At 29.9% G+C, this 24233-nt stretch overlaps 2 protein-coding genes across 3 annotated transcripts in view; both read left to right on the forward strand.

The window, feature by feature from the left end:
* The first annotated feature begins 2209 nt into the window (after window positions 1-2209).
* Window positions 2210-6172, forward strand: LOC100215065 (extracellular calcium-sensing receptor). 2 transcript variants are annotated; one of them, XM_065803338.1, is made up of 3 exons: window positions 2210-2433; window positions 3186-3375; window positions 3635-6172. In XM_065803338.1, the coding sequence occupies exons 2-3, from the start codon at window positions 3231-3233 to the stop codon at window positions 5989-5991; spliced, it is 2502 nt and encodes an 833-aa protein (XP_065659410.1). In that variant the 5' UTR covers window positions 2210-2433; window positions 3186-3230; the 3' UTR covers window positions 5992-6172. The 2 variants fall into 2 exon arrangements, with proteins under 2 accessions (XP_065659410.1, XP_065659411.1); XM_065803339.1 differs by lacking the exon at window positions 2210-2433 and adding an exon at window positions 2780-2848.
* Window positions 6173-17361: 11189 nt separating this feature from the next.
* Window positions 17362-24233, forward strand: part of LOC101240604 (large ribosomal subunit protein eL27) — a 47465-nt gene continuing 40593 nt past the window's right edge. Inside the window, exon 1 of the mRNA XM_065803344.1 lies at window positions 17362-17374. The gene's annotated coding sequence lies outside the window, so the exon portion shown is untranslated. The remainder of the gene's footprint in view (window positions 17375-24233) is intronic.

Genomic DNA, 24233 nt, shown 5'->3' on the forward strand with positions numbered 1-24233 from the left:
ACTAATATTTTTGTCAGAATAAGTAAATAAATGTTGTTAGAAGATAGTTGGTTTAGCTGTTGAAATTTTAAATCAACATGGGTGCAAACAACCATTAGTTTTTGTACTTAGATTAACAATGTACATCGGATGATTTAAATGCTATATTGGTCGAAGATGCTGATTCTCTTCCAGAAGTGATAATACTTACACGTTTTACTTTGACTTGTAGTATCCTGACAAATTAAGCGTAGTGTTTTCGTTATGTGAAAAAATTGTGTTATTTTTCAACAGCAGTTAAACTGCCTTGACTTCTTAAAACAATTAGACATTTAGTTGAATTTATGATACAACCAAAATGCAACTTTTTATTTTAGAAAATAATTCTCTCGGGTTTTGTAATAAAAAATAAAACAAAATAAAGATTGTAGTGAAAATTTTAACTAGTTGTTTTAAAGCGTTGTGCATTTGTTGCTATTTTTGGATAACGTAACTAAAAATATATAAAGTTTCATTTTTAAAGTTTTAACTGTTTATTCTTTATGTTATGCATCTTTTGTTGTGGCAGATTATATTTTATTAGTAATTAGCACTTGCATACTAATACAATTGCTTAATGCTATGTGTCTATATTTTGTTTAAGTTGACACTTGTACTTAAAGATTAATTGACAAATATCTTGTTGCAACAAAATATCTTGTTGCTATATGTGTATGTGAGTGAAACATCTACATTCAATTTAAATATCATAAAACTACAAACTTTTAGATAAAAAGGCAACAATACTTGTCAAGGGTGGACCCAGCATTAATTGGCGTTCGAGATAACTTTGACGATAAGATAAACGGCAATAGATAATACACAAAACATATACACGACAATAGATAATATACAAAACGACAATAGATAAAAGACAAAACGATTGATAGCGACATGAAATAAACTTCAAAGATTTATTTGTTTATACTTATGTTAAATATAGGTGCTTTGCAAAAAATGCGATGAATGGAGCCTAGGAACAAAAGCGCCCTAGAATTTTCTTCCACTTTACACAAACGTGAGAGCAACAAGTTAATAAAATACTTTTTTTTCTTTTCTCAGCTGAACATATATACATCAAAAAAATTTAAATTTCATAGTATAATCTCTCCGCGTTCAAAATTTATGACCATATAAAGTTTGAACCTCCTTTAATTTGAGAGGGTTATAATTCTAAATTACAACGACATACTTTGAATAAAGCCAACCTACTTCCGTTACCTACGTGCCCAAGCATACCTTATATGTTCCAAATATTGTTTTGCTGCAACTAAAATTTTAATCTCAATTAAAGAACCAAAGAGATCGAACAAAACACTTACAAATAATCTTAAAACGTTTAACTAATTCAAAGTGAAATTGAGATAAAGATAATGGTATAGCGGTGACAAAGATAATGATGTAGCGGTGAGCTATTTCTAAAAATCTATCAGGTGATACTGTAAAACCTGTTCAAATCATTTTGAAGTTGATCATTTTCTATCTGGAGGAGTCGATTTTTTAGTGTTTTTAAACACTTATAATTATTATATGTGATTAATTTATATTTATAATTAGTCAATCATGCATAACAACTGTTACCGTGCATGTTCTGTTTTATAAGGAACAGTTAATACCGCTTGTTTATTTACTTATATATGACTTTACTTGTTTTTTAAACAATATATGTTTTTAATTTAATTATTTTAACTTTCTATTCTTAGTTTTGACATTTGTTTTATTATAAATTGTGAAAAGTTATTTTATTTAGTAATTCAACATGTAACAACATATGACAAATTATTTATGGTCAGGATGTTAATCTACAATAAAGAATTATTGAAAGAGGAAATTTAATAGAACAGAATAAAAATAAAAAAAAATAGCAGAAATAATTCACTTGAACGAGATTTTTAATATTTATTAGGCTTTAGTTTAGGATTAAGCGTTCATTACGAGATAGGAAATAAAATTTATCAGTTTCTTTAGCTAAACTTTGCTCTGGGAATCTCTACGAATGATAAAAAAAGCTCGCGAGTTTAAACTCAAATGATCTATTGTGCAAATTATTATTTTATAACTGAATCATTACTTTTATTGTTATTACTGTTGTGTTATTACTTGTTATTACTTTTTTATTAAACAATAAAATTCCGACAAGCAACGACTAAAAGCGTTTTATAATAAAATTAAAAATAACAATAATTCTTTTGTATCAACATTAAAAATAAGGATTAAACGTCGTAGAGCAGCGCTAATGTGGTTCTATTAGATATATACTGTGATTTCCAACTAATTAATAAATGGTATTTTAAAAAATTAATAACTATTTAAAAAATCTTTTTAAATTTTTAATTCCAGTATACAATTATTGTACAATAGATGTACATACTATAAAGTTGGAGATAAGTATGCGGCTATATCTTTATATAGAAGGTAAATATCATATTTTTTGTTTAGCAGGTTAAATGCACCAAATCTTAAAATCTGAATTCATCATTATAATTTTTACTCATTTACATTTGAAGTTAATGTTATTGTAAGCATTTGTTCAAAGTTTAGATTTGTAAAATTCATTGTTTAAGTCTTTAGTACATTTTTTGATATCGAAGTAAATTTACACTGATTACATTGTTTTCCAATCTATGCAATACATTTTTATAAATTCTCGTAAACTTTTATTTTTAGCGCTTATCAAAGTTTATTATTATCGTTATTATTGTTATTGCTAATATTATGATGATTATTAAATTTTTTGTTTTAAGTAAATTAGTACATGTGTATTTCTAACCTTAGAAATAAATCATGCTAAAGCAGAGCTATATAGGATTACAGATTATTATTTTAATTTGTAAGATTGCATATTTTTATTAAGGATTTTATTGCTTTTTTTCTAAAACACTCAGTGATAAATTAATTTTATTTTAATTTTAAATAATATTGTTTTATTAACTTTTTAAACTTTTATTGAAAAGTTTAAAAATTAATTCCTTGTTATTGTCATTATCGTTTATTTGTATTTGGATTATTTCTGTTCATTTTACTTATTACGCCGCTGGTTTAAATAATAATGTGAATCTGTTTCTTGTTTTTCACTGAGTCAAATTTGTACGTCGAGGTTACACAATTTTGAATGTTTTGATCAAAATTTTATTATTTTCATGGTTATTTTTTTATTCTTTCCTAAGACTGCATAGGTTTCACGAAGATTTCGGACTTTGTAATCAAATGAAATGCTGAAAATACGATTGGTTTTAATTTTTGTCATAAAGCTGGTGTATTCCAGTCAGCAATATCGAATGAATGGCAAAATTATAATTGGCGCCATATTACCAATGTCCGAGAACGATAGTAATTGTGAAAAACCAAATTTGGAAGGTATGTATGTAATCGTTATCTTTGTTCTTCTAAATAACACATTCAAATGATTATTTGAAAAAACTAAAAAAAACATCAACTAAAGTTTAATAAAAGGTTTACAGAAAAATATAGAATTAAATTTTATAGAGAAATTAAAACTAAATGTTATAGAGAATATATTTCTTAAAAAAACCCAGCAATTTATAGTTTTGTCAAGCAATAATATGTTGATAAATAATATGTTTTTGTAAAAACGTTTACTTTTTTTATGCAATAGGTATTGCACATGCAGAAGCAATTGTCTACGCGATAACTCTTCTTAACGCAAACACATCCAACACTATTGGTTACGACATTCGAGATAGTTGCAACAACGCCATTATCGAGCGCAAACACTGCAGTGACATGAGCGAGGAAGCCATAAATTACAAAAAGAATAATTCAAAGCCTATTCCAATAAGCGCAGTTATTTCTAGATTTTCTAAAGATTCTTTAGATAACTTGAAATATTTTACGGAACCGTTACCTATACTACAGATTAGCTACAGTCCAAAGAACGCAAGGTTAAATATTCCTGATTCAGAAATAGATCAACGAATGTCGATGCTATTATCCGCTTTTCCCGATAAGACAAATAGAATGATATCTGTTGCAGCTATAGTTAAAGAGTTTGGTTGGCAGTATGTTCATGTTGCCGTATCTGATGATCTGCAAGGTAATAAAGGTTATGAGGTTTTAAAAGAAGTACTGTTCAAAGTAAAAACGTGCACCTCCAAATTTTTTTTGTCTGACAAAACAAGCATGAAAAATATTGTTGAAACTGTTAAAAAAAACACTTTGGTAAAAGTTCTCGTTATTCATGCAACAGAGGTAAGCGAGTTATTATTTTATAAAATGTTAAATGATGAAGGTCTTCATCACTTGACGATTATCACAACGACGGATTGGTCAACAGAATTAAATAAATTGAAAAGTTATCCAAACGTAGTAGAAGGTATGATTTATATCAGTGCAAATTTTATTCAGAAATTCAAAGACTATATTGGAACTTTGAATAGAGAGGAATCTTACAACAAGCCTTGGCTAAAAAATTTATTTCTACCAGAATGCTTTTCTAACCCGCTTTCAAAGTCGCACTTCTGCAATGATAACGAGGCTACAGTTTTAAAAAAATTAAAAGATGAATCACACAAAACTATCCATTCATTAAACTCTGTTTTTACAGTTGCCAGTCTTGAGAATAAGTTAAGAGACGATAGAACATCAATAAATGAAGCTATTGCAAACCTTTCAGTTAGAGTGAAGATTTTAGACTATGAAGATCGTCTTTATATGCTATACTTTACTGATAGACTTACTGCAACCGAAAAAGAATTCATTATTTACAACGTACAATTAAACAAGCCTGACGAGTTTGTTGTCATGAAAATCGGATCGTGGACAAGCCAATCAAAACTTAAAATTGAAAAGTACAACATTGAATGGAAAAATGATACTCAATCAATTCCTAAATCCATCTGTTCGGAAAATTGTTCTCCTGGATTAATGCGAATAGTTGTAAGCAAAAAGCAAAAATTTGAATTAGAAAATTGCTGCTGGACTTGTGTAGTTTGCCCTAATTTGTATATCAGCAACATCACTAATGCTAAAGAATGCATACCATGTAAAAAAGGAGAGGTTTCAAATCCAAGCAAAACAATATGTAAAAGATACATTCTTCGTAACCTGAACTGGTCATCAGGAGGAATTGGGTCGCTTGTTGTCTTTTTAATATTCATTGGTTGTGTTTTTGTTTCATTTGCAGTTGTCATATTCACAGTAAAATATAATCACGAGATTGTAAAGCTTTGCGACTATAAGTTGTTACTCTGGTATCTTATAGGATGTCTGATCATACTCTTTTCTTCTGTACCACTAATAAATAAGCCAACAGTTTCTGGATGTTCAACATACCTAGGATTTTTCAATTTTGGTATAACAATTGTATTCAGCGCGTTGTTTTCCCGTAGCGAATACATAAACCAAAAATATAAAACCATGAACAATAATTTAGATAGATTCTTTTTTCTTCAATCAATTTTTTCTCCAAGAGTTGTTACCATTTTTGTGTTAGTTTTAATTCAGTTTCTTATTTTATTAATTGGTTTAAATATTTACCCAATTAAAATTATTCCTAATGAAACAGAAATTTGGGACGTTATGTGGGTTGGATGTTCAAGTTCGTTAAGCTATGTTTGGTGGGCTTCATTTAGTTTTAATATTGCATTAAGCATTACTGGTAATTTAATATCATGCTGGTCTTCAAACATGAAGAAAAATGGTGGCGAGTTAAAACACATTGCAAAAACGTATTGTGTTTTTTATTTATTATGTTTGGTTGAAATCATCATAATTTATAGCAAAATTAACAAACAGCTTGAAGAAAGCCTTGCTGTAATGTCATTTGTCTTTTCTTTCTCTTTATTACTCACGTTCATTGGACCAAAGTTATTTATCATTTACTTTAAAACAGGAAAAGATGGCAAATCTATTTATACAGAATTAAGGAAAGATAGTAATAGAAAACCGAGAGGAACAATATTTACAAGAGGCATCACTGATCACGAAGTTGTTGATTTGCAGATAAAAAGTTGAAAAAAATATTTTATTTACTCAACTTATTAAAATTTAATTTATTTTTCACACTGGAAATAAAATTGATAACTTGAAATTATTTGACAACTTGATTATAAATTATTATTAAAATGTATAAATTCATGTACTGCATATTTATCTCACCATAATATTTGAATAATAAATATATTTTTACAACAAATACTAAGCTCTTTTTGAAATGATCGTACCTCAATGAAAGTCTAATCTTCATTTTAAGTATATTTTTGGGTACTTTATTTTACTATTTTTCAAAAAAAAAGTTGAATACCTTTAAAATATAATTATCTGTTTTACACAAACGTGATAGAAACCCCAGTTAATATTACTCTTAATATACCCTGAATATTTAGAGTTACTAACATTTGTTTAAATTTTTTTTTAAATGACTACTTATTTCTCAAAATGGCTGCTTAAAAAGCTAATTAGCCCCAAATTACTTTTTTTTCTTCAAAGTTTTACAAGAAAAAAAAAAAAAAAAAAAATTGGATTAACACATAATAAAATTTAATTGCAATTGATGTTCTATCACAAAAATTAAGGCAACTTTATTTTAAGGATATCTGCTACCTTAATAAACTCAGCAAACATTGTTGTAATAGATTTATTTACATTGAACCTATATAGGTATTTTGAGCGGTTCATTGGAGTTTAGCTCATTGGTAGTTTAGTGAACCACTAAACTACCAATGAGCTAAATTTTTCTCAAAATTTAGCGGGGTTGGATAAATTATTAACTTTAAAGTCATTAATAAAAAACTATTTGAAAACGATTAAAAATAGAAGCTGCACAAAAGAAACAAAAAACTAAAAAATAACCTCAAGTTCAACAACACATCAATTGATGCGTTGAAGCAACATTGAGGCTTTAACACCTCAATGCTGCTTCAACGCATCAATGCTATTTCAACGCATCAAAACTGCTTCAACGCATCAATGCTGCTTCAATGCATCAATGATGCTTCAATGCATCAATGCTGCTTCAATGCATCAATGCTGCTTAACACACATTAATGCTGCTTTACCAGACTTTTGAAGCTCCTTTTTCCTCTCCTTGGCGGAGATGGCAATAAATAAGGCAGTACTTTAAAAGATACAATTGTTTTTTTTTGCTAATAAAAAAAACAAAATTTTGATTACATGTAACAAAAAAAGCAAGCATTACCTTTAACTTAAAAAAACATTTAAAAAAAGCTTTAATAATTTATTGAATACCTTCATCAAATTCATTTTCAACAGCACTAATACTACTTAACTCTTCTTTCAAATCTTCGCCTTTGTCAGAAGCATTAACTGCAAGTTACAAAATTACATCTCTGCATGAAGACCATTGGTTTTGAATATTTTTAAACTCTCCAACTAAAAAAGAGAACTCTTGCTGTATCTAAACAAGAACTCAATACAAATTAAAACACACCCTTGATATAATTTCAAAAAGCACATGCAAATATAAGCACAGGCATAAAATAGACTAATTTAAACTTGAAACCAATTTAAAAGAAACAAATTTTTTTTTTAATATTTTAATAAATAACTTACAGTTTTATTCATATCTAAAAACCTCGGATATCGTTTCAGGATAAAAGTGGCATTTGGTTTGGTTTTAAGGATCCAATCTCTTTGAAAGATTCGTGTCTCTGCTATCATATGCAGCAATTCTTCTTGGTTAAGAGCAGTTGGACCACGCTCTTGGAGCATAAGTTCGACTTCGCAATTTTCTTCGCCAACAAGTTCTTGACAATGTGATCTAATGTAGTAGTAATAAATCATAAAAAAATTGATGCAATCACTATTATACAACACAATCACTCTTATACACATTAATACTAAAACCTACCTTTCTTTCCTATGATTCCATTTTGTAACTATTTGCTTGGATCTTGACCGTCACTATCCAACATAAGTCTCAATATGTCCTGTATGGGATTTTCCACAATAAAAATGCTCCTTAACATATAAAACACAATTTCTTTCACAGAGAACCCAAAAGTTTGTAAAAGCATAGAGTAATACACATTTTAATGAAACAAGCTTATAAATGTTAAAACACTTACGTGACCAAATTCTGTTAATTTACTTTTAAGACAAGGAAAAGCTTCCACTATTGAAATAGCCATAGCTAATTTTTCCTCCTTCGAGGGCATATCCTTTCTGAATAAAGTAAAATTTAATATGAAACTATTAGAATAAACATATTAACATAATGAAAATACAAAAATACAAATACAAAAAAGACAAAAAACTGATACAAATCTAACACTTTTGCAACTTCCATAAGATATCGGTCTAAAATTCGCACTAAAAAGTGTCTTTCTTGTGTTGTATACATTTCACCACTCAACAATTTTGTCACGAGTATTTGTCCATTAACACTTGCAGCACTGTGATCATTCTTACAGAGTATCTTGTTAACAGGATATATCTAATCAATTTAATAAACATAAAAGATAGATCCTATACTAATGATTCTCTCATAAACAAATGTTTTAAATAAAAGTTTATACATTACTGGAGGGTGGGATTAGAATATTTCTTTGAATTGGTGCAGCTAATGAGTTAAGCACTGGTTTATGCAATAATTCTGCTTGAGGCTGTAAGAAACTAATTGCAGGTAAAATTGCATGTGAATGCAACCATTGCATTATAAGCTTCTTTGTCCCATTTCAAAACCCAATTCAACCAAATCACTTTCATTTACAAGTACAAAGGAATCGAGGTCCATTGCTTTTTCTAGAAAAAAATTTAAAATATAAATATTACATATCTTTAAACTAATTACAAAAACTAAAACTATAACAAAATTTCAAGAGCAGATGACGAAAGTATAATAATTTACATTACTGAGTTTTTGAATTATATATAAAAAAATTATTATAAACTATTAATCCCTGCTCCTCATACTTAGAGAAAAAATTTAAAAGCTAATAAAATCAACATTAAAAAAGTAGCATGGAAAAATGCAGCATCATTAAAGACAAAAGTTAAAATTAAAAATGTCATGGATTTTTATATTTTTTATTAAGATAAACTTTACTCAATAACAAATAATAATTAAAAATACCTAATGGTTTGGTTACTAATCTTGTTGCAATTTATCTACTTTAGGAATTCACATAACTTTTTTTCTAATGAATTCATTTTTCTTTTAAATAAAATATTCAGGTTATTAATTGAAACTAGTTACAAAAATAAAACAATCAAGCATTAACTAATGTGTGACAGAACTGTGATATGGTCTTAATAAAGAATAAAGTTAATTAAGTCAAAATAAATTTTTTCAAAAAGAAAAGGCAACAAAAAACATACTTTTTAAAATTAAAAAGTTTTATCTATTTTTACACACAGCCATTTAATAAATGGTCCTAACACAATTTATAAAGCATACGAATGAATTTCTTATTTAAAATATCATTTGAACTTGTGCATCTGGCAACATATCCAAGAAGTGGATGTTCATTAAGCAAAGTATTAAAACTTAAGATTTGAAAATGCTCATCACTACAAGATTTAACTTCATATGAAAAAAGATGGTTGACAAATCCTACAGTCTCCATTAAAGAAACGACGACAAGCCATGTTAGTGAATTTTCTACATTAACAAAAGCCTCCACTTTTCCAAAAATCGGCAACAATATTTATTTATAAAAATAACTAGATAATGATCTTTTCTAATATTTATGCTACCAACATGACTTTGGTAAGAAACAAACACATATTCATCTGATTTTAAATTATATTTATAACGTAACACATTCTCAAATGGCAATAAAATAACACAAATACGATTAAACTTTGATACTAAAGGTATTCCCCTGTTGTTTTGCTTCGTCAATTTAGCAAGTAAAGTATTATGTTGATGTCTGTAAGGAAGCATATAACAAATGTTTGTAAAATTACAAACAATATGAGCCGATTGTTTGAAAAAAGAATTTCATACCGTAAGTTAACATCCATATTTGCTGGGAACGGTATATGAAGCCTACATATATTTAAAAAAGCAATAGTTCTGTAAACAAATTGTTTTGTTTAACAATAAAAGACAACTTTTTTTACAGCAAGTTTATATGAAAAAACAAAAAAAAAATCTCTGATTAAGAAAAAATTGAACTACATCACACTTATTCTCAATAGCTTACATTATCCACTTTTAGGATTTAAAGAAAACATGAGGGGAGGTGGAGGAGGACAAAAAATTAAAGAAGAACCTAATCCTATTACAACCACCAGAGAATTGCTTTTAATGAGAAAAATTCTTGTTGTTTTCTACATTGATGTAACTTTTATTACCAGACTGGGCATCAAAACCCAGATGTTTTGATCCAAATATCCGAGTTTTGATGGAAAAGAGCCTTTCTTTATAAGTAAAAACCCAGCAAACATTCTACATTGGAATTTGATTGGACCTATATAAGCATTTTGAGCGGTATGCTGTAGTTTTGGTCATCGTTTGTTTCATAGTAGTTGCAGGCGTACTACCACTTGTAGCCGTCGCTAAAAATGGCTAGCTGATGACTAGCCGATAAAATTCTTTTTGTTTTAGCAATTTCCTCGCATCATTATTAGCATCATCAAACGAAATCTAGGTTAGTAGCATATAGCAAGCAACTGTTTGATTTCAAAAAATTACTTAAAATAATTGAACTAGTTTCATTAGTTTTATAATTCAAACTGAGTGATTTAAATCATTTATTTTTATAAACAGTTTTGTTTTTCATCTTTAAACAAGTTGAAAAAGGCTGCAAGCAAGCAGTAGTTAAATTGATAGTTAACAGAAAACATAATGAATTAAAAAGTAAGAACGTGGTTGACTAAAATACCATAAATTGTATGAGTCAAGAAAATATATAAGTGCGAGTAATTACTGCCCAAGAAAAAAATGAGAGTTGACTAGATGACAGTTACAGTAAAAAGATGCGACTTAGATGAATGAAGAATCGCGGAAAATTGGGTTTTGGTTAATAGAACAAATGATGATAGCTTGCTTGAGTAGCGGCCATAGTAGTTGTAAAAGAAAGAGATACAACCTTAGTCAGAGGATTAGCGCTGAAAAAAAGTCCTATGTACAATGTGTTTTTAGACCTTATCTAAATGAGAAGGAGATTCGTTAGAAGAATCAGCCCAAATATAAAAATAGTATTCCATGCAGATACGAATAAGAGATTTATTTAAAAATGTCGATTGTCTGAGAGTAGGCTCAAGATAGGTATTAAAATTTTCTTAAGTAAAGATTTGAAGACTTTGCAATAGCATTGATTATTGCAAATTGTTTTATTATTCAGAATCATGATTTGAATAATAATATGATTATAGTTAGAGGGGTCAAAGTGATCTCTAGATGTTTTTGAATGGTACACACAATTCCTTTTCCTTTGTGCGAAAACGTGTTTTCCCTGTAACAGGAAAACACGTTTTCGCACAACCTAAATACATAGAATAATTTAAAGAATTCTTGAAAACACTTTTGTAACACTGTGACAGATATGTTACCTGGAACACAAGTTTAGGTGGGAAATAACTTTAACTACAAAAACAGGAGTGATTTGGATGTCAAACAATTGGTCAATCTATTTCTATAGGATGCTATTCTAAAGAGTGTGGTCATTAAATTCTTAAAATGAGCAAGAATAAAAGTGTTTTGTAAATAGAACTGTTTCGTTCTTTGAAAAGGTATCCAAGAATAATTAACATGTTAGATTTTCTTTTAATAATGATATTTCTAAAGATTATTAAAGTTTATCTATAAAAAAAAAAATAACAAAAATAATAATAATAGTTCATAACGTTAAGCTAATACTATAATGGGAGATTTAAGACTCTTTAGCTGTGACAAAGACAACTTACCTAGGTCTGATCACAGTTTGATCTCTCTAAAACTAATATCTCATTCTTTTTCATCACCTGAATCCCACTATTATCGTACCTCTTACAACTACAGTAAAGCTGACTGGGATTCTTTCCGTGATTTTCTCCGTGATGGTCCTTGGGTAGAAATCTTTTGTCTTCCTGCCGACAAATGTGCTTCTAACATAACTTCGTGGATTCAGGCTGGCATTGAATCTTTTGTTCCCTCTCGACGATTTCAGGTCAACTCAGCTCACTCTTCTCAATGGTTTATCTCACACTGTGCTGCTGCGGTTGCCAATCGAAACCGTTACTTCCATATTTATCAGCAAAACAATTCTCCAGAAAACAGACGGCTGTTTATTACTGCAAGAAACCATTGTAAAATTGTTTTGTCTAACGCCAAAGCCCGCTATTCTCAGGTCATGAAATCTGGTATCTCATCTCAAAAATTAGGCTCTCGTGACTTCTGGAGAATCTTTAATAGTATTAATAATAAGGGCAAATCTTTAATTCCACCTCTCTTGTATGGTTCAGACTTTGTTACCTCACCTAAAGACAAAGCTGAATTGTTTGCTAAAAACTTTTCATCAATATCATCTCTTGATTCCACTAGTTGCGTTCTACCTGATATTGCCAACAAACAGGTTGATCCATTGCTTGACATTCGTATCACTCCAGCTTCTGTATCTAAAGTGATTTCCTGCCTAGACTCTTCTACAACTTGTGGCCCGGACAACATACCTATTATTGTCTTGCAGAAGTGTTCTCTGGAGCTGTCTTCTATACTCTTAAAACTATTCAACAAGTGCTTATCAGAGTCTTGTTTTCCATCCTGCTGGAAAGCGGCATCTGTTATCTTCAAAAATTCTGGAGAGCGATCTGATTCGTCTAATTACAGTCCCATTAGTCTTTTTCCTATCATAAGCAAGGTTTTTGAATCTTTAGTTAAAAAACACTTAATTTCTCATCTTGAATCTAATACCTTACTTTCTAACCATCAATATGGATTTTGATCTTCTCGTTCTACAGATGATTTGCTAACAGTAATAACTGAGTTTTATCGATCAGTTTTATCGTGCATTAGATAAAGGTGGTGATGTTAAGGCCGTCTCTCTTGACATTTCAAAAGCTTTTGATAAAGTTTGGCATGCTGGTCTTCTCCATAAGCTTTCTTCTTATGGTGTATCTGGTAACACCTTTAAGACTATTGAATCTTTCTTTCCAATCGTAGTATAAAAGTTGTCCTCGATGGACAGCACTCTTCTTCGTATTCTGTAACTTCAGGGGTTCCTCAAGGTTCAATCTTTGGCCCTATACTCTTTTTAATTTACATTAACGATCTTCCAGATATTCTCACATCTAACGTGGCCTTGTTTGCTGACGATACTGCCATTTACTCTTGTTGTGATAAGAAACCAACACTCTCTGATTGCTTGGAGGGGTCATTTGAGCTTGAAAAGGATCTTACTTCTGCTACAGCATGGGGTTCACAGTGACTGGTGAGCTTCAATACATATTAAACTCATTTTTTTCAGCCAATCGTTATCGCAATAAGTTAGATCTTCCCATATTTATTAACGGTGATGTAGTCGATGAGTCATCTACCCTTCATCTTCTAATATTAACTCTTACTTCCAATCTTTCTTGGAAACCATATATCAAATCGGTTGCAAAATTAGCATCTGCTAAGGTTGCATCTCTTTATCGAGCTCGTCACTTTCTTTCTTTGGATTCTATTCTCTATCTCTATAAATCTCAAATCCGCACTTGTATGGAATACTGTTGAAATATCTGGGGCGGATCTTCTTTTGATGCCCTTTCTCTTATCACATCGTCGTAATGTTGCTTCCCTTTCTCTTTTCTACAAATACTATAATGGGCACTGCTCTAAAGAGATAGTGTCTCTTGTGCTATCTACTAAAATTCATTCTCGTGTTATTCGTCATTCAATTAAGTCTCATCATTTTTTTGTGACTGTTTCTAAGTGCTCCAAAAACGCTTGTTTGTCTAGTTTTTTTCTTCAAACATCAGCTCTTTGGAATTCGCTTCCTTATCTTGCTTTCCTGATTCATATAATTTGCAATCCTTTAAGTCGTCCTTCAATCTTCATCTTTTCTCTTCCATTAACTTCCAACTTTAATTAGTGATTGCTTGCAGCCTTGTTGGAAGCGAAGATGTTTAAAAAAAAAAAGAGATCAAATGCATTTTTTTAGCATAACTTTTAAAATCTGTCAAAAGAAGGAAAACAAAATAGTTTACTTAGAAAATGCAAAATATATGTAAATTATATTTTATTTTGAAAGTAAATTCAAAAGGACCATTTAAGAAGGTGCTCCATTGAAGTTAACTCTACTCTATTAATAACGCGAAAAACGTACTTTTTGATAGATAAGAGCTTAGTTTATTCTTATTAACTTTTGCTATTTTTTTACTTATTTTATTGCATTTATTTATTTATAATGCAGTGAAGAAAATAGAATTAGCCTCACCATGTGCTGATCCAATATTTTGTAAATATTTAAGCAAATTTGTGCGGTGCATCTTTTGTATCTACACTTATATAATTATTGTTAATAATTATATAAGTGTAGATAACATTTTAGATTTTATTATAGCATACTTAAATTGCGGTACATTTGATAAAACCATAAAATGTATAATAGTTAATATTTGCGGTAGCAAATAGAATTAGCTTTATCAATAATTATTTTCAGTTAACTTTTATATTTTGATCTGGTGATACGCATTTGTGACTTGGTTTTTTATTATTATTTGAAGGGCAGGAAAAAGTATCATTATCAGAAAAATAGTATTTATTATAAAGATAGGTGAAAAAATACACTGGTATATCTACTAAAAAATTAGGACACTATATTACTGTGTTATGCAATAACAGAAATCTTAGGCAACTCTGCCTCTTCAAAATTTTTAAAATATTGTTAATAGTGTTGGTTAGGCTAAATGGATGTTTTGTTAATGACTTGTTAATGATTCTTTTATATATGTAGCATGCACTAATTTATGTCTTACGTCACCAGAATCATCTGTGAGACCCAAATCAGTTGCCTCCTCGTCACCTTTAAGAGCAAGATAATAGGGATGATGGACAGGTGGTATGAATTGTATCAGCTCAAAAAGATCACTTAGCTTTTCTCTTGTGAGTTTTCTACCATTGGGGTACAAGGACTCAAGTTCAACATTGATAGTGGTAGATGGCCGTCCACGATTTCGCTTTGTTACGTCCAGCAACATGAATGTGTCACTTTCTAAATGTGTTTGCTTCATTTGATGAGCGTGGTGATCCTTTTTCCAATTTTATCCAACATGTCTTTAGCCATAAAACTTTTTCGCCATTTGTTAATTTTTTCTATTGGTTTTCCCACTCTCCAATGATTTTGTACTAAGAAATTCATGGGTCTCCATTTTTCTTACAATAAATATTGGGGCCCTCTTCTTTGCATTTTTAATAAGGTCTATCCAATGATCTGGAACAAAAATTTGGTCCTTCATTTTTTTGGCTTTTTCAATCACAGCAAAGTCTCGGTCGCAGGAGGAAAAACTATGCCCTGGTACAAAAAATTTCTGTTTAATGGTTTTCAGAAATTGAGATTTGTGCAAAATATACTGTAACATAAGAAACATTTTTATATTACGATTTTGTTCACCGCAACTATCGCTATACAATACTAAATGGGTCACGGTTTCTGGTATGTGTCGAAAAACATGCTTGAGGATACACCAACCTATATCTTGAGTACCTCTGGATGCTTGTTCCTCACTCAATACATACATAAAACCTGTCTTTAAGTTTTCATCGTGGATTCCAAGATTGTAAATCCACATTTGCCTTTTATAGTTGCCTTTTATAAAATATTTGTTATTGTCCCATCAGGAATCTGCAATGTGTCTTTGAAGTAAGTTTTGCAAATCTTTTTAACATTTCCACATTAATCAGTTAGTTTATAGGAGCGATTTGCCCTACGGGAGTTATTAGATGTAGTATACGTCCTGTGTTTTTCTTTTATATCAACAGAACCCATCACAAAGGCGTTTTTTAAATCCCAGTTCATGGTGTAAAACAGTGGGGTCCGACTTGGCAAAATTCGCATTAAATTCTTGTAATTCCTAACGCAAAGGCTTCTGGGATGTGTAGTACAGCCAGATTGTAAACATAAACAACAAAATATTTGTAAAAAATTACAATTTTTACTTTGTTATAGCATGATTCATCCAATTTTAATTTATTTTTCTTTCCATTTACTTTAAATTGTTTAACATTTAAACAATTCAAAGTATATATATATATATATATATATATATATATATATATATATATATATATATATATATATATATATATATATATATATATATATATATATATATACATATATATATACATATATATATATATATATATACATATATATTTATATACATATATATATATATATATATATATATATATATATATATATATATATATATATATATATATATATATATATATATATATATATATATATAGAGAGAGAGAGAGAGAGAGAGAGAGAGAGAGAGAGCGAGAGAGAGAGAGAGAGGAGAGAGAGAGAGAGATTTACATTTATATACATACATATATAATGAGAGAGTGCCTAATGTTCTTAAAATAAGATAGCATTAATAAATTATTAAAAATATTGTAATAATCTAATTTTTACTTCGACAGGCAGTTTCTCCATTAGTAGGTTCATAAGAAAACTACTGGATGAACCTACAGAAAGAAAAACAGCCTATATATATATAAATATATAAATATATATATATATATATATATATATATATATATATATATATATATATATATATATATATATATACATATATACATATATATATATATATATATATATATATATATATATATATATATATATATATATATATATATATATATATATATATATATATATATGTATATATATATATATATATATATATATATATATATATTAGGTACGTGTGTAAAAATTTCAAACCATTTATTTATTCAAGTTTTTTTATATGGTTCGAAAGAGCTTTGAATTTGTAATAAAATGGTGAAAAATTTATGAAAAAAGAATCATTACAAAAAAAGTTATGCTCTTTTAAGTAACATTATTTTTTATGAAGCATTGCGTAAGAAAAATGCAACATACGTATAAAACTCGCGTTCGGCTAACGGCAGCTTTGTAATAGAATCATTGTTAATTTGCGCTTGATTTGGAATAAGCATCGGCGTTACCGCACCGGCGGTAAAAAAAATTCGGTAAAATGCGGTAAAATGCGGTAAAACGCGTAATACGCATTTTTACCGCAGTGCGGTAAAAATGCGTATTACGCACTTTTACCGTATGCGGTAAAAATGCGTATTACGCATTTTTACGCTTTCTTGTAACAGAAGACGGTAAAATTGCGTAAAAATGCGTAAAATCGGTAAAAATGCGTAAAAATGCGTAAAATGCGTAAAAATGCGTAAAAACGGTAAAATTGCGTAAATACGGTAAAACTGCGTAAAAGCGGTAAAAATCGGTAATTTCGGTAAATTGTCATAAAAGTTTGTATAAGCGGTAATTATTATGGTAAAAAATTACTTTGTTTTTATCAAGTCAGATAGTTGTTAAATAATTAATTACCCTCTAAAATTAAATTAGTCTCCTATATAAGCTTGACAAAAGTCAAGAAAGACTAACAACCTCAAAGTTCTTTAGTGATCTGATTAGTATACCAAAATCACTACCGAATCAAACCATCTTCAAGAAACAATGTCTCTTTGGAATTATTTTACCAAGCTAGACAGAGAAGAGGATAACATCTCTGGCTCTGGCAGAAAATCAGGATTTGCTGAGTGCAATAAGTGCAAAAAAGTGATTAAGCTGTCTCAAGGTAGCACCAGTGGAGTTAAAGCTCATTTAAAGTAAGTGTTTTACTCTTACTATAATTTAGTATATTTTAAACCACTGATCTCAAAATATAACTAGATAGCGTATTCTATTGTTGTTTTCGAAAAAATATTGAAGCAAAAATTGGCCTTCCAAGATGGCGGCGATCAGAGCTCTTAGCGGTGAACCGATGTACATCTAATAAGACTATTGCAATATGAAAGAAAATAATTAAACAGTTTTGAAAGAAAAACAAGACAATGAAACAAATTTTTAAAAAGTTTATAGAAATGAAATGTTTAAAAAAAAATTAGACAATTAAAGAAATTGTTAATTTAAATGTTAAAGTTCAAAATATTCAATATAATTTTTTTATGTGCAATTTACGATTAAATTAATATTTATGTATAACTTATGTACCTATTAGTTCTTAGTTACCCAATACAGTGTGCTAGAAGGTTGATAACACAACTGAATGGTAAGCGGCAGTGGTGTCTACCTACAATTTTGACAAATTTTATATTTTCAATAACGCAACATGCAGTTGTGCTACTAACCTTCTCAGGGCGTATCTAGGGGATGTCTGCTACGTCGCTGGACATACCCAAAATATGTATCTTTATATATTTTTTCACAACTTCAATATTTTGAATAAATATGATGCGTCGGTAGATAAAAGCAAACAGAGCGAATAATTATAGCAAACTAAAGCAATAATTAAGCAAACTATACAAGGTTAATTGTTCGAACGGATGGTAAGAAGTTATTAATCCGGGATAACAGTTAGATTTACGATTTGGTATTTTATTATAGCGCTTTTCAAATCGAGAACGGTCTAAAGTTTATTAAAAAACGATTTATATATTAAACGGAGGTTGTTTTAATTTTTGACTTAAACAAATTAATAAAAAACTTGAATGGACATACCTTTTTTATTAAGTTATAAAGTACTTCTTTTTTTAAATATTTTCTTTTGTTAATTTAAAAAAAATAAAAGTTATTATTTCTTAGAGAACAAATTCCGGACTTCCATTTCAATTAAACCCTTAGTAAAGTTTTAGTCAAATTCTTTTGATATTTATCATCAGGAGAAGAAGACTACAGTTAACAACAAGCATATATTAAAATATATCAATGGACATCCCCAATTGTTTTATACAAAGCTGTGTATCTTTTTAATTACTTGCATTTTGAACAATATAAAAAGAAAGTAAGGGTTTTAAACACTAAAAATTAAATTCGGACTTACGTTTGTACATACACTAAGCCGTCTTACCTCATATATGCGTTTCTCAATGAGGAAGGGGGGGGGGGGGGGATGCTAAAATTTAACATTATTGGGAAGGGGTTAAAATTGCGACTTATCCAAAAAAATTCCTGTACAGGCCCCTGCTTCTAGCACAAGCATTGGGTAGTTAAGAACTAAAAGGTACGTAAGTTATATTGCAAATGCTAATTATTTTAAATTTGAGATTTCTGCACAAGTAAACAAATACTTTTTCTTCACTACTATTAAACAAACTAAATTGAAACAAACTAAAATTAAAACTCCTACTTAGTTTTACTGAGAATCTGTGTTTTATCATATGTGCCCATAATTATGAAAGTGGTCTAAGTCAAAATTAAAAAAAAAATGAATTTATCACTTATTTCACACGACATGATTTTAAACTAAATATATTCAATGTAATTTTTACGATATCGTCAAAAATGAACCTTTAAAAAGTAGTTGTAATTACAACGTTATACGGAATTTTTAATTTATTCAAATGCGAATCATTAAATATCTCGAAATAAGAAATATGACTTAGACCACTTTCATAATTATGGGCTCATATTTATTCTAAAAAACGAAAAGCAGAAAGTTAACATACAACAAGCTATTGTAAGAATATGTTTTGTTAAATAAAAAAATATTTATACTTGAAGTTTATGTAATTATGTAATATTCCGTTATTTTTATGAAAAAAATCTTATGCTAAACAAAAAAATAGATTTTTATTTGAAACTTATCAATATTTGAGCTTAAGATATAAAATTTGATTATCATTAGTTTCTTAATTTTCATATAGCCGTTCGTTGTATCCGCCGCCTTCTTGAGAGGCCAAAACTGGCTTCGAAAAATTTTGCGTTTATATAAATAAACGAGCTGGCCCGGATAGCGATCCGGGCTAGTTTGTTTATTCATATAAACGCAAAATAAAATTAAGTTGAAATAAGGACAACGTCGAGATCTCGGTAAACGGGCTGGCTCGTTTGCCGAGCCAGCCCACTTTCCATATAAAGAGGCCCTAACTCTAAATTTTCATCAGTCAACAAAAAAATTTATTAAAATGGCTGCCCACAGTTTAAAAACAGAACCTCTGATCACGTGGTATTAGTTTAAACTTTTATAGCATTTGTTTAATAAGACTGTACTTCAGGATAAAGTAACTACTTCACGCGTTGACAAATTACTAAACAAATTACAGGTAAATAAGGTAAAGGAAATTAGTTGTCGGCACGAACAGATTTTCATCATTTTTTCAAGATAAATATTTGTAAATTTGGGAACTTTTTTCGTGTAAACAAAGTCTGTCAATGATAAAATAGATCTGTATGGATAATTTTAAAATGACTAAAAAAAGTATAGCGAAGTATAAAAAAGCTTAAATTAAATTTTTTATTAAGATCTGGTTTCATTCAACTCCTTGGTCCTTCATTCACCAGCCTTAATTTTGTGTATTTTTTTAGTATTTTTTCCTACATGTCGCCATTTTTTGCCTCGGCTACTTTATAAGCTCCATAATTTATATTCCTTAATGCATTATTTTTTTAGTAGGTGTATTTTCTTATAGACTTTTTTATAATTCATTTGATAAAGCATAACCTTTTAAAAAGTTATTCAAATTTATAATTATCTTGCAAAATGCGGTCAGATATTTCATGTTTTCGCTTTTCATATTTCATATATTATTTCAATTGTCATAATAAGCTCATAATAACCCATTTGTTTTTGTCAAATAAAAATTAGTTTATATATAGCTGGTAAATCATTTTATGTTAATATTAAATACTTAGTTATTCTTGCGGTTTGCCATAAATTGACTTTGCTAAATTCTTTAAAACTGTGACATATTATTTTTTTCTTTATTGTATTTACATTCATTTTATGTATAAGTTATTTATCCTTTACTGTATATATTTCTGTTGTTAAACATAAAAATAGAAAATTCTATAATATTCATAAACTGGATGTCTACAGCAATATAATAGATGGAGTAATTCCCTAGACATGAAACCATTGTGCTCTAGGTAGCTACAAAACAATTTGATTTTGTATTATTTATTTTATCTCAAGTTATACATGTACTAAGGTAGTCAAACAAATGATCTCAATTTCTTTTCATTGTCCGCGTTATTTCTTAAGGTATTAAGAATGTCTATCTATATAAAATTAAGCTTAAAACTTGGTTCTTTTGCTGTTATCTTTAATAAATGAGAGGAAGTTGAAATGACTGGTTAGACGAGTCCAAAAATTTTCGTTAAATCCGACAGACTTTAATATAATTTAATTTCTATTGCTTAAAACAAAAGATTTCTAACTATGCGCAACGAGCATGGTTCGCAAAAAAAACAATAGGTTGCACGTCCATTTCTTATATGTCCATGGTAAAATGCAACATGATAAAAAAAAAATTATTTAGAATTTTTAAAAAAACACTAATGTGTCTTGTGGTTCATGTATTTATTTTTTATGAACTATCTACTACTGAAACATTGTAATTCGCATCCTTTTAAACATATATAATTCCACTATTTTATTTCAGATCCTGCAATCCGCTATCTTTTTACCAGATGCAAAAATTCGATAACGAAAATAAAGAGAAGAAATTTCAAGAAAAGAGGAATGCTCAGGCAGAGGCTGATAAGTCCAGTACCATAAGAAGATATTTTGGTCCTATTAATAAAAACAAAAGGCTTGATAACCTCCCACATGATGCATCATCAAGTCACCAAACAAAAATGGACGACTTTACTGAAACAATAAAGTGGCCTTCACAAAGTGCTCAACAGTTGGAATTTGATATCATCCTAACCCTTTCACTAGTTCTCTCTAACCTCCCGTTTCACGTTATTGAAACTGCTGGCTTCAAAATGCTGCTGAATTATCTTTGTCCACAAGCCAACCTAAAAAGTCCAACCACCTTATCCAAATTCAAGCTACCAATGATTTATCGCAATCTAAGACGTGATGTAAAAATGCAAATTGAGAGAGACATCCCGCATTGCGAAATGGCAGCTTTCACTACAGATGGATGGACTGCAAGAAATGGTGATCCCTTCGTCTCCCTTACATTGCATTATGTTACCAAAGACTTTGAACTCAAAAACTTATCTTTGGATTGCCAAAACTTTATTGGGAGACATACAGGGGTTTTGCTTGCACAAGGAATAGACCACATGATTTCTCAATTTCCTGGTCTTCAGAGGGAAGACCTTTACAAAGTGGGTGTTACTGATGCTGCAGCCAACATGAAGAAAGCAATCACGGAAAGCAAAGAGATCAGTGATCATCTAACCTGTGCCGATCATCTGCTCAACACTTGTTTAACAAAGGCTGTAGAAAAATCAGAAGGAATCAATGGTATAATTAAGAAATGTAAAGGACTTGCTCAAAGGACCCACCAAAGTTCATTAGACTGGCAGGACATCAAGAAAGCGTGCGTGGAAGCAAATATAGAACCAGTAAAGATCATTCAGCCAATTGTAATAAGATGGAATTCTAACTTTATGATGCTTAAGTCAATCCTCAGATTGAAGGCTGGTTTACTGGTTGCTCTAGAAACTCTAAACAAACCAGATCTTCAAAGTTTGATTCCGGATGAGTTAGAGTTTATTAGTATTTACAACATTTTACCATTTCTGGCAGAATGTAAGCGATGCTCTGATTCCTGGTCTTCTGAAAATCTAGTGACTATGCATAAAGTTCAAAAAGACATATTAAATCTCCACTTGCTTTGCAAAAGAACCATAAATGACATTGAAGAGCGTGACCCTCAAGTTGCAGAGTGCCTACACAACTTCATGAAAGAATTTGAGAAGGGTTTACCTAATTATGGCGTTGGAGTCAAATACTATAATGTGGGTTCACTTCTGCACCCATATTATAGAGGATATACACTCAAAAATATTGCAAACAGTGAGGAAGGAAGGGAAGCCGCCATCAAGGAATTGGTTGACAATCACCCAACCACAATCCAGTTCTGCGAGTCATTGGTTGATGATCATACTTCGCTAGAAACATCAGATCTTGACGAAACAATGGATCCAGTGGACCTTGAGTTTTTGAAAGACAGGAGGCAGGTTTCAGCGCATCGCCCTGGGACTTCACAGCCTACCCAATCAAAGCTCAAGCCACCCTTGATGCTTGAATTTGAAAAGTATCAGACTATGGCCTTACCTGAAAGGGATGTGGATGCTTTAGAATGGTGGAAGCAAAATAAAAATGAGTTACCTTTGCTAGCTGGTCTGGCTAGAAGTTACTTGGCTATACCTGTGACTTCTGCTTCATCAGAAAGAATGTTTTCAGTAGGAGGTAGGACAGTTACTGATTTTAGACATAATGTAAAACCAGAAAACACTAGCATGTTAGTTTTTGTGAGTCAAAATTACGCAAGGGTTCCTTCTAACCTCAACAATTGGGAAAAAACTTGCGAAGAAGAGCCGTATGAATTACCACATGTCACACCACCAACTAAGAAGACTCACCAACAGGGAAAATCACATAGTCAAACTGAAACTAAAAAAAGAGGTGCACTTGAAAAGGCTTCTCCAACTTTATCAGATACTCAAACTGGTCCTGAACCTAATAAGCAACAACAGCTACAGTTAGATACTCAAGAGAGTCAAAGGACTCTAGCTCAACAAGAAGGGTATGAAGTGACTCAAGGTAAAGACCAAACTCAAAGTGTCTCTTTGTTTATTCCAATGACACTCCAGCACAATCAAAGTAGAATCAAAAAAGCAAAATTAGGTAATATAATGAAGTCGAATTAGAAGGGGAATGAGAAAAAAAAGTACAGAGCATCTGAGCTTGCAAACATTTTATTAGAGACAGATGATGATATATCTGATGATTAATTTTTTATCAATAACTTGTTTGTTTAAAACTGTAAATGTAATATTTACTAATAGAAATACAAAAAGCAATTTAAAGTATCTTTTTTTAGTTTTTCGGTAATCAGCAAAAAAAGAGGTAATTTGTGATAAAATGCGGTAAATCGTGATAAAAAGCGGTAAAAAGTGATAAAAACGGTAAAAAGTGATAAATGCGGTAAAAAGTGATAAATGCGGTAAAATTGCGTATTACGCATTTTTACGCAAAATTACCGCGGTAATTACGCATTTTTACGCATTTTTACGCTTTTTACGCTTTTTACGCAGATTTACGCATTTTTACGCAAATTTACGCAAATTTACGCATTTTACGCAAATTTA

This window comes from Hydra vulgaris, chromosome 08 (assembly GCF_038396675.1).
Source record: "Hydra vulgaris chromosome 08, alternate assembly HydraT2T_AEP".
In the NCBI taxonomy this organism is placed as follows: domain Eukaryota; kingdom Metazoa; phylum Cnidaria; class Hydrozoa; order Anthoathecata; family Hydridae; genus Hydra; species Hydra vulgaris.

Coding starts and splice junctions, on each gene's coding strand:
- LOC100215065 (XM_065803338.1), top strand. CDS start 3,231: ATGCTGAAAATACGATTGGTTTTAATTTTTGTCATAAAGCTGGTGTAT. Junction 3,376..3,634: donor TGAAAAACCAAATTTGGAAG/GTATGTATGTAA, acceptor TTTATGCAATAG/GTATTGCACATGCAGAAGCA.